Source organism: Elgaria multicarinata, chromosome 22 (assembly GCF_023053635.1).
Source record: "Elgaria multicarinata webbii isolate HBS135686 ecotype San Diego chromosome 22, rElgMul1.1.pri, whole genome shotgun sequence".
Taxonomy (NCBI): Eukaryota; Metazoa; Chordata; class Lepidosauria; order Squamata; family Anguidae; genus Elgaria; species Elgaria multicarinata.
The window spans coordinates 2,047,895-2,065,059 of record NC_086192.1 but is presented as its reverse complement, the minus strand read 5'-3'; the positions used below and the strand labels follow the sequence as shown (position 1 = coordinate 2,065,059).

Genomic DNA, 17,165 nt, shown 5'->3' with positions numbered 1-17,165 from the left:
GACACATGCAGAGGAAGAGAGAGAGGCACAAAGAGAGTGTGTGTGTCTCTCTCTCTCTCTCACACACACACACACACACACACACACACACACTCAAGTTTCCTGATGCTGTTCTAAGAACTCTGAATAATCCGAGACGCTGGTTAGCCTTAACCACACTGAAGGGAGATGTCAGCATCCACGTGAACTGCGGTTCAGACCGGATCCATCTGACAAGGGAAGTGAGCAGGCTGATCCCACGGTCCGCATCCGGCGTCGCCGCTGTGGTGAAGAGGGGCCGTTGTTATGTCTGCGTTCGCTCAGAGCAAAGAGGCGTCCCAGAGAGTGGGCACTCCTTAAAGCGGGCGTACACAAATCATAAAAAGCATATAAAGCCGATAGCGTAGGATGTAGCGTATCCCTGGAAGACGGTAGGCTGCACTGGCACAAGGGGGAGCGTGTGTCAGCAGATGCGCCTTCAACAGGCACTGAAAGATGGGGAAAGTGTCAGTGCGTGTCTGACCTCTGGGGAAGATTTCCCCCTAGTGGGCTGCACCACGCTGAACGTCATGCCCTGAATGAGTGGCGCGGACCACCAGGGAGAACTCCTCAACAGATGACCTGAAGGATTGAAGGTTGTCTCTCGGGTAGCCAAGTCCCTCATTTTTCCAGGCTCGCCACAAAACAGGTGTAATCGTCTACTCCACTACTCCATTCCTGTACTTTTGTCCCACTGACTCCTAGTCCTGATGGCTCTGTGCTACCTCCAGTATTGGAGGCAGGAAGCCTATGGAGACCAGTTGCTGGGAACGTGGGTGGGAGGGGGCCTTTGCACCGTGTCCTGCTTGTGGGCTCCTGGCTGGCCGCTGTGTGAACAGAGTGCTGGACTAGGTGGACCCTTGGCCTGATCCAGCCTCAGGGCTCTTCGTATGCCCACTGCTGGTGCCCATGATTTAGTGGTAGTAATGGTGTCGAAACACCAAGAACTCACGGCCCACGCACGTCAGGGAAATTACAGCACCTAATGGAACTCCTAGGCTCATGGGTTCAAATCTTCTCTTCTCCAGCAAGGGGGAAAACCGCGTGGTGTCTTTTGATGCGGCGATTCCCTTTGCCTCGCAGGGTTGTAGGTTCAAATCCCACCGCCTGGCTCATTGGGGAGGGAGGTCCCTCAACCAAACCCCCCCCCCCCCGCTGCCCCAGGTTTCCTTTCTTTAACACGCCGCCCTTCCGACAACTGCCTTGCAGAAAGAACGGATCCAAGTGCCTGGTTCACTGCAAGATGGGTGTCAGCCGGTCGGCCTCCACGGTGATCGCGTACGCCATGAAGGAGTACGGCTGGAACCTGGACCGGGCCTACGACTACGTGAAGGAGCGTCGCACGGTCACCAAGCCGAACCCCAGTTTCATGCGGCAGCTGGAAGAATACCAGGGCATCCTCTTGGCCAGGTGAGCCTCTAGCCCAGCGCCCTGTCTCCAGCAGGGGACAGCCAGACACCTCCGGACGCTCGCAAGCGGGGCGTGAAAGTGGTCTAATTTATATATGGTTACATATATAAGTATCTCGCCTTTTTTCTCTTGCAAGGCGTCCAAAGGGGCTTACATAGTGATGGTGATGATTGTATTTTTATCCTGCCTTTTTTCCTCCAAGGAACTCGAGGCAGTGTACATAATCCTCTGCGACTGGCCCAAAATCACTCAGTGGGCTTCCATGGCAGAGTGGACTAGAACCCGGCTCTCCCGACTCCCAGTCTGACACTCTAACCACTACACCACACTGATCTTCCTCCTCTCCATTTTATCCCCTCAACATCCCTGCCCAAATTCGTCCAGGGAGCGTCATGGCTGAGCGGGGGCTCGAACCCAGGTCTCCAAGGCCCCAGTCCAACACTCTAACCACTACTCCACACTGCCAATCCCACTTTCAAGACACGCCCGCCTTCCCCTGTTGTTGAAGTGCAATAAAACATGCAAGAAATCAAACAAGGTTTAAGACACAAGAAAATCACAACACAAAGCTTGCAGTGATTATGACATGACTGCTGCCATCCCCAGACCCGGCGTCCTCCAGATGTCCTACAACTCCCATCAGCCCCAGCCAGCATGACCATTGATTGATAGGAACAGTAGTCTCTGTAGTCCAACATATGTGGAGAGTACCAGGTCAGAGCAGGCTTTATGAATGCATTACAACGGGAAGCAAATAGGAATGATAAACCCCCCCGCGGGGCTCGTGTTTTTTAAAAAGGCTCCTTTTAAAAAAATTCTGCCGACTGCGTCGCGGCCCTGATTCTGTGCCTCCGGAGCCAGAAACAGCGCTGCATTCTGGTGCTGTGGAGTTTCCAGAGGGGGCGGGGATGTTCCCCCCCCCCTTTTGCGTTTCCCCTCTCCCTCCTGTTTTCCTTTCCTTCGGCAAAACCCGCCAGGGTTGTTTTCGTAACGCGAGACCCATGTCAGCTGAGTCGAAAGAGCGTGGCTTGATAGCGCGTGTGTGTTTGTGTTTTGCTTCCTTCCCCCCCGGCCCCCACAACCGTTTCGCATATAAACATGTCCCTGCGTGATCTTCAGAGAGAGAGAGAGAGAGGAAAGGGAGAGTTTTTTGTGTTCTGCCAAGGGAGTCCCATTCGGCCGCCGCGTGGTTCCCAAGCGTCAGCTCTTTCGAAAGCCTGTGTTTTGTAGCAGCAGCTGGCAGAGGGCAGGAGAGCCGGTGGAGGAGAGGGGGGCGGATCTTGGAAGAGCTTTGAGAAACCTGGCTGGGGTCATCCGGACCGGTCTGAACTTTTTCACTTTGGCAGGGGGCTGGACCCGGGGTCGTTGAGAAAATTAAGGCCGTAAGAAGCACCCTGAGGCTGGATCAGACCGAGGGTCCGCCTAGTCCAGCGCTCTGTTCATGCAGCAGCCGACCGGCTGACTACGTGAAGCCCACGAGTAGCCCTGGGAGTGCCACAGCAACCACCTGCCCATGTTCCCCAGACGTCAGGAGGGGGGCAATCGCACGGATTGCTGAAAGCGCTGCCAAAATCGTGTGCGAAGCAACTCTCTGAATGCTCTGAGGCTTTTGATTTCTTCACGTAAAAGATTTTTAATAACCAGCTTTTAGGGCCCGCTGCCCTCACAAGGCTGCTTACAGTATTTCAAAAACAGGAGCATAAAATTATGTATTTATTTATTTATTGCACTTATATACCGCTCCCATAGCCAGGACTCTCGGGGCGGTTTACAGAAATTACAATTTAATACACACACATATTGCATAAGGTCACAAGTAGACACACACACACACTACAAAACTAGGAGCATATTATTACAAATAAACAGACACACGTGCAGCAGCTGATGGTTTTTAAGCACCTGATGTAGACTGGAATAAATGGATCTCCAGGGTGGTGGTTCTTTTACTGCCTGCAGTATCCAGGGCAGTAAGCCTGTGTGCACCAGTTGCTGGGGAACATGGGTGAGAGGGTGCTGTTGCACCGTGCCCTGCTTTGTGGGTCCCTGGCTAACGGCCGGTGGGTCACTGTGTGAACAGAGTGCTGGACTAGATGGACCCTCGGTCTGATCCAGCAGGGCTCTTCTTCTGTTCTTCTGATTTAAGCCAGAAGTGATGAGACTATGCTTACCTCCCTGCGGAAGGAGTTCCAAAGACGCGGGGACCAACACTGAAAAAGCCCTGTTCTTACTCATTGCTTTAAAAGACACTACCTATTTTGTAAAAACGCCATAACTCTGCAAGGTGCTGGTCCTGTTGACCCCAGATTGCAGGAGGGGCAGGGCACTTAGTCCGTGCAGTGGGAGGTGACTTGGCAAAGGCCACTGAAGGAAGTCAGGAGCAGAGCCGGAGGAGGGGGCAATCGATTTCACGATCTCAGCTGCGTGCTACACCCAGCAAACAAACCTGTGTTTGCATTTCTTAAATTTGTGTTTCGTTTTTATATTCCTCTTCCTCTGTTGCATCCGTTTGTTTGGCGATCCGGGGGTGGTTTTGGTTCCGTGCTTTTCAGACTCGTTTGACCGTGGTCCCCTCCTGTCTGTTTTTTAAAAAGAGAGATGGTGGGATAACCGTGGCTTGAAATGAGAAGGGAATCGGCCGTGAAGTTTTGGGTTTCACACCTTTCGGTGGGCCTTTCCTTCCCCAGCCCTAGCCTTCCACTTCTTGGGCAGCTCAGCTCTGAACCTTGAAGCCTACGGCCTGCCTCTTTGTTTGCCGTATTTGCCCGCCCCGGCCGATAGAAGGCTGATTCACCTTCATGCGATTGGCGCTTGGGAGTTCAGAAGCAGCCGACCGGGTGGGCAGGGCCGCGGTGCTGGACTGTCGTGTTACACCTTTGCAAAGGCTGGGCTGGAGGGAGCAGCGCCAGCTCCTGCGCTGCGTCGTCTAGTCTCCCTGTCTGCTCTTGCTCGCTTGGAGTCCCATCATCCACAGAGGTGATGCTCTCGTTCTCTCTGTGCGGCATCCCTGGAAAGGTGTGTTCCTCAACAACGGAGCCACAATCACGTCGCGCAGGTGGAGAGTTCCTTTTGGATACTTGGGACGCCGGCGCCTCTCCGAACTCGGTCACTTGCATCGGCGCCCCATAAATATTGCAATCCTGAGCTCTCTGTTTTATGTTTCTCTTTCTTGGTTTGCTGTATTTTTACCGCACTCTTCAGCCTGAACGAGGCTCCCCAGGAGGGCTCGCGAAGATGAATCATCAGGCGGTCCCTGCACCTCAGCCTTGCAATCTGAAAGACACGACATAAAAGGAAAAGGGATGGGGCGGGAGGAGGAAAGCCACCAAACCGCCCTTCATGCGATCGGGTTTCCAGGCAGCGTATAAAAGACACTTTAAAAAAACCAAAAAAACGTTCGCCTTCATAACTGCCCCCCCAAAACTTAAAAGATAAATGGTAGCATAACAGCTTCAAAAGGCCTACGTGGTTCCAGGTGAGGATTTCCGCAAGACGTGTGTTTCTTTCTGGCTCATCAAGCCTTTGAAACTAGCCGGTGCAGTGATGAGAATTGGGGCTAGTGTCATAAAAGGGGGGTCTGTGTGGCAGGCAGGCAGGCAGGCACTCAAAGGAAGCGCTAAGAGGCATTATTAGACCTTTACGTCTTCACCCTAATACCCGCCCCTTGGGCGGTCTTGCCCTCACCACAGCACGCACAGCAACCTTTTTCAAGAAGCTTTGAAAGAGGCTTTGGCCCGTCTTTCCCCAACCTGCACCCTGGAGGGAGCCAGGTTGTAAAACGCTGATTTAGCCTGTGCCGATACGAGAGAAGCAGGGTTTCAGTCCCGGACATGTGTCACCTTTGAACGCCGACGCTCACGTGGCCTGTTTTGCTCCCTGCTGGGAGGACCCTCCTTCCCTCCAGCTCGAGAGTGACCCGTATCGGGATCTCGGCAGATCCACGGGGTCGTGCAGAGGGGAAGACGGCGGCGGCGGCGGCGGCCACTTCCTTCCCACGCCCTCTGGCAGCGGAGGCTGGACGGAGCTTGAGCTCCCTCTAGGGGCAAGAGCTTGGAAGTAGCTGTGATGAGGGGGAGACAGGGTAGAGTAAGCACCCACCCAAACAGCCGGCAAGTGGAGGGGTCGGTCTTCTTTCCCATCATCCACAGAGGTGATGGCGAGATGCTTACATGGGTTGTTTTTGGCCCCTCCAAAGAGTTGCCCTCAGTGTCCCCAGAGGCACGAGGGGTGGCTCTGCAAACAGGTGGCCAAGTGGGGACAGCAAGGACAGCTGGCTGGGGACTAAAGCAGGTGACTCGGGAGCAGTCGCAAAGCCCCCCTTCTCTGGCTCTTCCACAGCCCCCCCCCCCCCGGCCCCCTGGTCCCCAAGCTATGTTTAGGCCTCCAGTGCTGGCAGGGTTGTGCCGCTCCGCTTTCCTCTCCTCCGGCCATCCTCGCCCAGGGCAGTGTTTTCTTGCTCTTTGCGCGATTCGTTATCGAAGCGAAGCCGAATAACGCAAAATAAACGAGGTGGCAAAATGGCAGTCGCTTTGTGGGATGTCCCACCCGCCCCTTAAAACTCCTCCTCCTCAAGATGTTATTGTTCATAGCCAACGGCCATCACAGTACAACCACAAAGCACACTATAAAACAGAAAATCATTTGATACAATAATACAAGAATGTAATAGAATGATCAGGATTTAGGACATTCCTTCTGTTTAACCTCCTTAGGATTTGACGGTGGTCTGGTCTAGAAAGGCTGCTCTTATTTTTCTTGCAGCCAGCGCAAATAAAGCTATCCTGTAGTGGATGAATTTGTGCACATCAGCCAACAGCCATCTCATTTTAAAATCGTCTGATTGGCCTTCTAAGGTGGTCTGGAAAGGAAGAATAAATTTAGCCCTGGGCGAATGATATTATGGGCAGTATAGGATGTCATGGACGAGATCTTCACTATGTCCTGCTTCGCATGTGCAAAAGCGCTCTTTTGCAGGTCTATTAGAAAACCTTCCAGCCAGATACTCATTTTAAGGGGGCATGAGGGGGGCTGCACGCTTGGCTCTTCACCCAACAACTTGGCCCGGTGGGGGCCATGGGTTTAAGGGACGCAGAACGAGCAAGCGCAGGTTGCAGAATTCCGCTCGTCGAGGTACAGAATTCTTACTTTGCGGAGGGGCGGAGAGAGGTGGTCGCTGCCTTAGGGTAACCCTGTCTCAAATGTAGCAGTGCTTTTTCCGCTCCCTGTTTGTCTCTCCCACCCTCGACCCACACCCACACTCCATGTGTGGACAGTTTCCCTGGGACTGCAGAATCTGGACTGCTCTATTGGCCAGAGAACCAAGGCCCACTGGGAGGGCTGCCCTTTGCTGTCTCCCGTGAAGAACCTCATGGCAAGCAGAGAGAACAACCGTAGCCCCATATATTGGCCGGAGAAGGAGCAGCTGTCCTTCGCTGTTACTGCCTTGCCTGCCAGACAGAACCCCTATAAGTACTTTGAAACAAAGAACAGGTGCCTGCGTTTTGCTCCCTTCCTCCTTCCTCCCTATCCATTTTCCTTTTGTGTCGTGTCTTTAATGGCGTCATTCTTAATATTTGTAAGACTATTTTGTCTGAGCAATTTTTGTCTCCCTCACTCCCGGTGTCCTTCTCTTCCCTGCAGCAAGCAGCGGCACAACAAGCTGTGGCGGTCGCACTCGGACAGCGACCTCTCGGACCACCACGAGCCCATGGGCAAGGGTGGGATGGAGGTCAGCAAGAAGGAGATCACCACGTCAGCGGACCAGATCTCGGAAAGCAAGACTTCCAGCAGCCACCATCCGCCGGTGTCCCCAGGCCTCCCGGCTGCTCCGCCCATTGAGCACCTGTGCCATTCCGGCCCCAACGCCCACGGCAACTTCTGCAACAAGGAGAGGGTGATCCAGCTGGAGATCACTTCGAGGGACTTCAGTACCGAGCAAATGGAGGACAAGCTGAACCTGAACAACCTCAACGGGTGCTGTCTGGACGAGGCGACGTTTCCTCTGGACAACTGCGACGCAGCCGAGGCCTTACTGCAGCACGGAGAGGCCCTGGAGGGGGCCCCGGGGTTCCCGGACCTGGCGCTGGATGACCTGGAGAACGAGGCCCTCAAGCAAGGGGACGGGAGCATCCAGCTGGTGCCCATGGAAGAGCTGGAGTCGTGCCTGCGGGACGCGTCTGGCCGGAACACCCCCAGCCCGCCGCCGGCCTCTTCCCCCTCCCAGCCCGAAGAGGCGGATTTTGGTGCTGATAGGATCGACTTCTTCAGCGCCTTGGAGAAGTTTGTGGAGCTCTCTCAGGAGAGCAGGTCTCGGGCCTGCTCCCACTCGCGGGCTGAGAGCCAGGGCGGCGGGCGGAACGGCCTCCCCAAGGGACCTGCGCTGGAGCTGCCACCCTCCGATCCCACGGAAGAGGCTCCGCGGAGCAGCTCCGCTGGCAACTCCCCGCAAGCGTCGGAGGAGTCCTCCCTGGAGGAGGAGCAGCTGAAGGTACAGAAACAGAATACGGGCGAGGGAGCATTTTTCAGCCTCCCGGTTTTGTAAGCTGGTCTCCCTTTGGGACCACCGTAATGTGAGGAGAGGGGCAGAGACGGGGGGTGGGTGGGGTGGCAGGAGGGATAGAAACATTTTGAGGGAGGGGAAAGATAGATAAAAGGGCTAAAGTGAAGCTGCCCAGCACTTTTCTGGCCCCAACCTGTCTTCCTCCCAAAGTCAAAAAGGGCTAACAGTGGAATATTCTGCCCTCCGCTGTCCAACGATTCAAAATTGGTGAAGTTGGAAATGTTTTATTTGTAATCTACAGTGTTGAGACTTGACATAACAGCCCTTTTTTCCTGTGTCCTCCTTTTTAAGCTCTCCGAACCGAACCGTTCGAGCGGCCTGACCCGGTCCCACTCGGAAAACGCCATCTCGGTGAAAGAAATAGTCACGGAGATCGAATCAATCCACCAGGGCACGGGGCCGGGCTTGACGAAAACGGACGCCTTGAACAATCCCATTCCAGCGCCAAAGAGGAACACTGTCCATGAGCTCCCTGCAGAGTCGGCCTGGACCTGGGAAAATAAGCCCGGGAAGCCCGAGCAGGGCGAAGAGATTGTCTCCGCCCCGAAGGAGGTGGCTAGAGAGCCGTCAAAAGTGGATCTGGAAACTGCTGCCCCCCTGCCGGCGCTTTCCTGCAAGCCAGATGTAGAAGAAAGCGGCGATTTGGTGGAAGACGCGCTGGAGGGCCGTGCGAACCCTGGGCCGAAGTGGTGTCCAGGATCAGTCCGGCGTGCCACCCTGGAATTTGAGGAGCGCCTCAGACAGGAGCAAGAGCTGCAGCACGGTTCCCCCGTTGCCGCGTTGCCCCTCCGTAAGAACTCCAGGAACGAAGCCACAGGGGCTGACCTCTCCGCAAAGGGCAAGAATGAAGAACCGTCTCATGAGCTGGCTCAGTTGCCTGGGGATAAAGAGGCCTCGGGAACTGGGAACGCTGCGACCGAGACTAGTTTGGAACAGCCCTCGGAACTCCTGCCCTCCTCGCTGCAACCGAGACCCCCGCAAGATGACCTGTTAGTCGAGGTGGAAGGGTTGGCTACAGAGCACCGCACGGTTGTTTCGCTTGAAAGCCAGGAGAGGATCTCTGCTCCTTGCCGCCTACTCCTCCCGAAAAGAATCGAGATCATTGAGTACACCCATGCGGTCAGATCACCCGGGACAGACGCCGAGCGGAGCGGTGCTCAGGAGGGTCCGGAGAAAGCCAAGAAGGCGGCTGCTTCACCAGGGGTGGACGAGAATTGCAACGCGCCTTTGTGCTCGGGGAATTCTGCGGGGACACTGGCGCTGGACAGCAGAGATTCTAAGAAAGTGATCTTCTCCTTGGGCAGCCCCGAGGAGGAGGAGGAGGAGGAGGCTGGGGCGTCAGCCCACCCCGCCCTCTCTCTTTCTGCGAGCCGGGTGCAGTGTTCCCCTCTGCCGTACTCAGATCGCCGGCACCTTGTTTGCTTGCAGGGGGTCACTCAGGACGCAACAAGCGCAGATCCTGAGCCGCCCCCTCTGGGGGGCTACGCCGGCAACGGACAGTTCCCCTTGGAGGAGAGGGGAAGCTCCCTTCGACGGAGCAGTGAGGGCACCTTGACACACTGGAGCCGAGAGGATTTGGACTTGCATGATGCGTTCGGCACAGACGGAGCAGGGACCCCGGAGACTGCCGTCCCCCCGTCCCATTGCGGCGGCCTCCTCCACAGATCCAGCAGCGACTGCGTCCAAGACCTGCGGAGGGGGGGCAGCTTAGTGAAACAGCGCGCCAGGGAGCTGGAGGCCCGGATCCGGCAGGCGGGCCTCACCACCCCTTCCCAAATGAAACGCTCGGCGTCCCTAGCCAAACTGGACCGCCTGGACTTGTCGAAAGACGAGTTACCCGTCAAGGACCCCTTCCCTTCCGGCACCTACCCGAGGTCTCTCGCCTCGCTGCAGTCCATTTTGGGGCCCCGGAAGCCCGTCTTGCAATGCCCGGCCGCCCCAGGTGCCACCGTTTCGTCCCCCGCCCTCCGGGGGGTTCCCCAGCCCACGATGCATCTGGTGGAGCAGCTCAAGCTGACGGAGTGCGTCGCCCTGAGCAGACCTGTGCAGCGGCCTCCCGTGCAGTATGCCAAAGAGTTCAACCCAGCCCGGCAGCTTCCGGAAACAAAATTGACTAGCGCCCACGCCGGTGGGCTGCCGGGGTTGCCGACGCCCAGCCCGGCTCAATGGCTGGCTGTCCTCCCTCGGTATCAACACGCTAGAACTCGACCGCCTAGAAGACTGAAAAAGGCGAGCGACCGGCGACGTACATCCAACCCCTTGTACAATACCATGTGATCTTCGGCCCCCTCCTTGCCCCCCACCCCACCCCCCAAATTTGACTTGTTTTGCAACGTCCTCGTGGTGTTCTTCAAATGGGACAGATGTAATATATATTGAAACATGCACTTTATTAGTTAGTTTTTTTTATATGTTTTGTTACTTCTACTGTCCCTGTTGCGTGTAGGTTTCCAAGGCGGCTGGTGCCATTCTCTCCCAGGCCCCAGGGCGAGCGACTGGTTGCAAGATCCCAATGTGCGTGTGGGGTTTTTGGTTTCGTTTTTTGGTTAATTTCATATATTAAAAAATATATATTTTTAACTCTCAATAAACCTCAACTTTTGGTTTTGTTTGCTTTGTCTTAAAAGAACACCCTACTTTAAAAAATGAAAGAAAGAAAGAAAAGCAAACTAAATAGCAAGTCAAACTGAATTTCTGGTTTTATTTTTTTAATTTGGTCAGAGCTGTTTTTTCCCTTGCTAAATGTTATCGGCTTGCCCAAGAGACTCGCACAATCCGCCCGGGATGCAAATTGAGGGACGCAATTTTCGTTCGAGACGCCCGGGCAAAGTTGCAAATCCCGGACCCTCGAAGGGCCTATTGGCACAGTTGGGGGGGTGGCAAGGGAGAGATGACCCATAAACCTCGTGCCAAATTTCTCTCACCCCCTCCCCAACGCAGCAAAACGGGCCGCTTTGAAATGCGTAGCACATGCTCCGGGGAGTAAATAAATGCGCAACTCCGCTGCACAGTTCAACCTTCTCCAATCTGGTGCGTTCTGGATGTGCCGGACTACAATTCCCATCTGGAGGGCACCAGATTGGGGTAGGCTATGCCTGTTCCTAAAATTACTCGAGGCAACTGACACGTGCGCTCACAAAGCCTTAATTTCTCTGGACGTCAGTCCTGAACTAATGGCTTACGCACCACCAAAAATGTTTTGACTTGAACTGTTTGAAAAGAGAGGCAAAGATGCTTTTTAAAAGTATTTGGGAGAGGAATCGGTGTGCGCAGAAAGGAGAGAGGAATTTTTGGACTGGAGGGTGTTCTCTTAAAACAAATTTCCTTTTTTAATAAATAAATAAATAGGGTTTTTAACCCTTTCATTACTTGAATAAAGCTGTGGGCCTTTCTGAGAATATGGCCATATCTGCTTCCTTTTCGTTGACTCCGTAAACCATGTGTGCCCTCTTTTCCCTCCCCCAAGCCCTACAAAGTTGGGGGGGGGCGCCTTTCCTCCTGCCGCCTCCCCAAAGTCTGGTTCATTTCTGTTCCAAACAATCCAGAGGGTGGTCAGTTATCTATATTTGCTTTTACATGTTTTACATGTTACATGTTCTTTTGCCATGTTCTTCGCCTGGAAATAATCCCCCCTCTTCCTGAATCCAGGAGGTAAAAACAACAACACAAAACTCATCTCTCATACTGTATTTATGTCGATAACTCTTCTTTTTTTGGTAGGGGAGGTTTCTCTGCTATCAAATCTTGGTTTGTTTCTAGAGGAAAGAGGCTCTTTGCATCTCCTCTCTGAACTGGAAAAGAGATTCCTCTCAATATTTTTCTCCGTGGCAATCTGCACATCCATTCCGGAGCGGGTTCAACTGGGCTACCCTGATTGATGGATTGATTTTCCCTTGCCAGCCTGTGCCAAACGTATCCTGCACGGTTTTCTTCTTTTGGTTCGCCTCTGTTTCCGTCGCATCACCTACGGTGCGTTCTCAGCCTTCACCCAAACTACCCCCGTGTTGGACGGCAACTCCCGTTGGCTGAGAGTGATGGGTGTTGTATCAGGAGGGCTCCAGGTTGGGCAAAGGGGGGTATTAGGGAGAATATCCTAGTTCTTCGCACCACATGTGGGCCCGTTGCCCTGTTGTCTGTACAAGCGCTCTTTTTCCGGAGATCAGGGTTTCGTGGCGCGTTTTCCCTCTTTCTGAGCTTTGCAGTTGCGCGTCTAGTTTTGCTCAGGTCTTTGTCGTGCACCAAAGCCTTTCATCTGCAGTCCAAAAAGCCTGAAATGCCACGAGCAGAGAGGAAGCCAACCCTTTGCATATCTGTATTCTCTTTTCTTTCTTCCTTTTAGCTCGCCTACATTCTGATGCGCCCACAGTCAATTTCTCAACAACAAAACCCACTGCTTCCTCCTGGAGAGAAGCATCAGATATTTACAGTATATCCCCACCCCCAATAATTATACAGGAAGCTGAGTCCTTTTGGGGGGGGGTCTTTTTTGTTTGCGTTCCCCCAGCCCTGCGACTGGGAAAGAAGAAAGACGTTTTTTCCAGAAACTGGGTTGGTGGGTTTTCTCGTAAGTTTAGCAGCTCCGCCGAGACAGAAAGCGGACGCTCCAACAATATTGGCCATAGACATTTTTTGGTATGATTTGAGATCTCGGCTCTTAAATTGCGGGAGGTGGGCACAAATAAATTCCGGCTTGACTTTAGACCTGGTCGGGAGAAGGAGAGTGTACACCCTCCCTCCCTCCTTCATAGATTGCTTTTGTCTTCATGCTCATTTCCTTGCTTCTTGGGCCTCGGATGCAATGTCTTGTCTTCCCACCCACCCACCCCAATGTAGCCTGGACAGCGAGACTTGCAGACGGCCCCCGCTGACCAGCCGCCAGCTCAGTTCTGCATTTCGAAACAGGACAAAGTCAGTCAGGTGGTTTCCTTTGGGAGGGGGAAAGCTCGCAAAAAGTTATCCCCCCCTGCTACATTTTGGGTCTGATTCCCAGAAGTCTTGAGTAAGGTTCAGCAACTGTCTTTCCAATCCATCTCACTGCGGCCCCTGGCGTAGGTGGAGGAGGGCACACCCTTCTGTCGGTTAAGCTTACTGGAGAGCGATGCAGGAAGATAACCTTGGCTTTGTCACCCTCCGTGCCACCATTCAAGTTCATCCCTCACCCGAATTTTGCCTCGGGGATCCCTGCGGATTGAGTAGGCCCCTAGAAAAAGAAATCCTTTCGGTAGAACCGGCCACGCTCCAAAACTAGGTAGCTGCCGTGAAACCCCAGGGTGCTTTTGTGGGCGGAAGATGTTTAATCCCCCAGGCTATTTAATTATCAACACTGGGTGTGTTTTTTGGCTTTGTTCCTTGAGGATTTGGCGTGGAGGGGCTGAATCCAGAGGAGATGACCTTGATAGGCCAACTTTTCTTTGCTGCTGGAGACTCTGAATTCCGTTTCCTGTGTTCGTACCCAAAGAGGGAAATGGGAAGCTGCTCTTTAGGACAGCAATCCCCAATTCAGTGCGGTCCACATTTCAGGGGACCCAGTGGTTTGGCAGACCTCTGCGAGCTTGGGTTCGTATCCGAATTGCGTCGGGGACAATCCAGTGGACCGGGTTCAGCGTTAACCGCTGTGATCTGGGCCAAATGTTTAGGTGCTGGGTCTGTAGGCCTCTTTGCCCTGCCCTGTTGTATTCCTCGATTTGAGGATTCTCTGGGGATTCAGTGGCAGCAGTTGCTTTGATGCTATTTTTGATGGTTTTCCCTGCTAGAGGTCTGGATGGGATTGAAACCTCGAAATCTTGTGGGCGGCTCTCTCTTGACAACCTGGTGGTTTCTTCTGGAAGCAAAATCTGTGCCTTTTAATCCATCTCTGTTGGGATCTTTTTGTGGGGATAGGTGGCAGGAGTGGGGGAACAGCACTGACTTTCTCTGAAATTGAGCCCCCAGACTCTGTTATGGTTTAGCGTTCAAGTTTGCATGCTGGACCACCAGTCAGTTCTTGGTCCGGATACCTCGGTGGGCATTTTCCAAACATCTGAGCCTCGGAATCAAAACTGGACAGCTTAAAAAACACTGTGGCTGCTGGCTTATATCCCCCCCCTCCCCCTTCCTTCCAGCTATCAAAGTATGAAAAATGTACCACTAGTTTAAAGCCTCGCTGGGGGCTTAAAAGGGCATTTTCTTCTCTGTTCTCCTCCCTGCCCCCCAGTGTAAAAAGTTCCTGTTCTCTTGCAAGACTCTTATTTTTGTACTTCCGTGAAAGGGGGATGCTCGTACCTTTTGTTTTTGTGCATTACTGATTTCAAAACCTACAAATGTTTTGGCAGCTCCCCTTCTCTTCCCCCCCCCCCTTTTGATTTCTGGCTGTACTGTAAACCTTGATTGATTGTGTTCATGCGAATGAAAGAGAAAGAGCGTTGATTCCTCACTGGCCCTGTGTGCGTGCGAGCAACGTGGCGATGAATACATCTGTATCTATCTATACACACATCATATTTCCCCTAACATGCATCCTGCCGCACTACGCGAAGCCCCTCCAACTTCTTTGGCGTCAGCAGGGCCTCTCCTGTAGGGTGATCGTTTCACCCCAAACAGCACAACTGGCATCTTCATGCATTTTTAAAAAATTACGACGAGCCGCCTGCCAATCAAGTCCTGCCTGATGGCATTTTATTTTATTTTTAATAACTCAGCAGATGGTTTCCCCCTGATCTGGCCACACCATAATTAATGCAAGGGAGTTGCTACCATGACCAGTTCATCCAGAGCCCAGGAGGGGGTAGTGTGTGCAAACCGGAACGGTGGGAAATCTCTCTGAAATAGCATCCTATTATGAAGGGGGTGGAATAGATGTTCCCTTCTCCTGTTTCCGGCAGCCTCTAAGTCCCAAAGGAGATGGACGGAGAGCCCCTGCGGTTTTTCAGTCCCTAGTCTAGGTGGAAATGGTCTGCTGAAATCCTCAAGCGCTGGAAATCCGGATGTTTTGCATCTAGCACTGAGGCAGGCCGAGGTGCCTTTCTGGACTCTGCCGGTGCAGGTGTCTTGCTCCTGGTTTGGAGTTTTGATGCGGTTGTCGAGGGTGTTGGGGCAAACCATCTCTGTGTGTGTCTATCTCTACCCACTCCTGGGGGTTAGGGGGGTTGGGCTGCGTGTGCATCCAGCAACAGCTTGGGGAGCTGCAGACCTTGACGGGCGGGAGAGAAACACGGTTTTCCTTTCTTTTCGGCATATCCCCTGCCCCACTGCGGCTCTCGAACTCCCAAAAGTGGCTTGTACCATAGACTTGTACCGACGTGATACTCAGCTGTTTTTAAATGTGAAACTTGCACGCTCGGCGGGTGCTGAGTCAACATTCTTGTTACTGAATAAATTTTTATTTTGAGAATCGAGCGCATCTTGTCTGACTTGGACTGGCGTGGGAGGGTCAGGAGAAAGGGGAGTCTGTGCTAGATGTGTGTGTGTGAAAGCTGGATCAGACCAAGGGTCCACCTAGACCAGCACTCTGTCGACAAAGCAGGACACGGTGCAACAGCACCCTCCCGCCCATGTTCCCCAGCAACTGGTACACACAGGCTTTACTGCCTCGGAGACTGGAGGTAGCACATAGCCATCAGGGCTAGTAGCCATGGATTGCCGCCTTCTCTAGGAATTCATCCAACCCTCTTTTAAAGCCATCCAAATGGGTGGCCATCACCACATCTTGTGGTAATGAGTTCCATAGTTTGCTCTACGTGAAAAGGTCCTTTCTATTAACTGTCCTGAAGCACCCACCCTTCAGCTTCATGGGATATGACCCTGTTGGGTTCTAGTATCATGGGAGAGAGAGAGAAATGTCTCCTTTTCCACACCAGGCATCATTTTATACACCTCCACCCTGTCTCCCCTCAGCCTCCTTTTACCTAAACTGAACAATCCCAGCAGTTGTAGACTTCCCTCGTAGGGGAGATGCTCCAGCCGCTGGATCATTTCAATTGCCCTTTTCCAGCTCTACAATATCTTTTTTTAATGGGATGCTGTCCACCGTTCCCTCTGCTTTTCTCTTTTTGTTGCTATCTCTCCCAAGATAGAGATAAGTACCTCGGGTGCGACCTGATACTGAATCAGAGCCTGCCCTTTGGAGTGGCTCCTCATCCCCATGGCAGCCTGCTTGTCCACCTGCCTCTTGTTCTGGTCCAAGTAACAGAAAGCTTCATAGAATCATAGAGTTGGAAGGGACCTCTAAGGCATCAAGTCCAACCCTCTGCTCAATGCAGGAATCCACCTGAAAACATCCTTGACAGATAGCTGCTGCATCTTGAAGGCCTCTAGTGTGGGAGAGCCCACCACCTCCCTAGGTCATGGGTTCCATTGTTGTACTGCTCTAACAGGAAGTTTTTCGTGATGTTTTGTCATACCACTTTAACAGTGAGGAAGTTTTTCCTGATGGCCAGCCGGAATCTGGCTTCCTGTCACTTGAGCCCGTTATTCCGTGTCCTGCACTCTTGGAGGATTGAGAAGAGATCCTCACCCTCCTCTGTGTGTCAACCTTCCAAGTATTTGAAGAGTGCTATCAGGTCTCCCCTCAGCATTCTCCAGGCTGAACATGCCCAGTTCTTTCCACCTCTCCTCATAGGGCTTTGTTTCCAGACCCCTGATCATCCTGGTTGCCCTCCTCTGAACCCCCACTGGCTTCCAACTGGGGCGAGTAAACTGCAATCCCTTTCGTTCTCGTCTGAATGCTGGAGAGGCAACGCCACGCTCCAGAAAGCAACTGAAGGCCCTAAGAGGAAATCCCGACCAGATCCAGAAACCCAGCTGCTGTGACCCAAATCAGTTCCAGGGGAGGCTACACTGGAACTCAGCACCAGTTGCTGTGCTGCCTGACATTGCCACCTTCTGAAAAGGGAGATCTGCGAGCATTGGAGGTAGGGGAGCGAGGTGGGTAGAAACCCCCCCCCCCCCCCCGCTTTTCAACCCCTGCATTTCTAGGCAGGGCCGGAAAAGAGCCCTGCCAGTCAGTGTTGGCGATATTGACCAGGATGCACTCAAAGTCTGTCCTATTTTCCAATCAGGCCTTGAGTCAAAACAATGAGGACTGGAAACACTTTCCAATTTAGGGGAAGGCCATGACTTTAGTGCCTGCTTTGCAGGTCAACGGCCTCCAGTTCACGTACGGGCATCTCGAGGTTAGTCTCAGAAAGACCTTCCTGTGAAA

At 53.2% G+C, this 17,165-nt stretch overlaps 1 protein-coding gene across 5 annotated transcripts in view; it reads left to right on the top strand.

Moving 5' to 3' along the window:
• Positions 1–15,357, top strand: part of SSH2 (slingshot protein phosphatase 2) — a 101,141-nt gene extending 85,784 nt beyond the window's left edge. For 3 of the 5 annotated variants that reach the window (XM_063146553.1, XM_063146551.1, XM_063146555.1), the window contains 3 exons: positions 1,228–1,428; positions 7,069–7,915; positions 8,279–15,357. In XM_063146553.1, the coding sequence (XP_063002623.1) occupies positions 1,228–1,428; positions 7,069–7,915; positions 8,279–10,264 (3,034 nt within the window). In that variant the 3' untranslated portion in view covers positions 10,265–15,357. The remainder of the gene's footprint in view (positions 1–1,227; positions 1,429–7,068; positions 7,916–8,278) is intronic. The other 2 variants (XM_063146554.1, XM_063146550.1) reach the window with 1 other exon arrangement.
• The last annotated feature ends 1,808 nt before the right edge of the window (positions 15,358–17,165 follow it).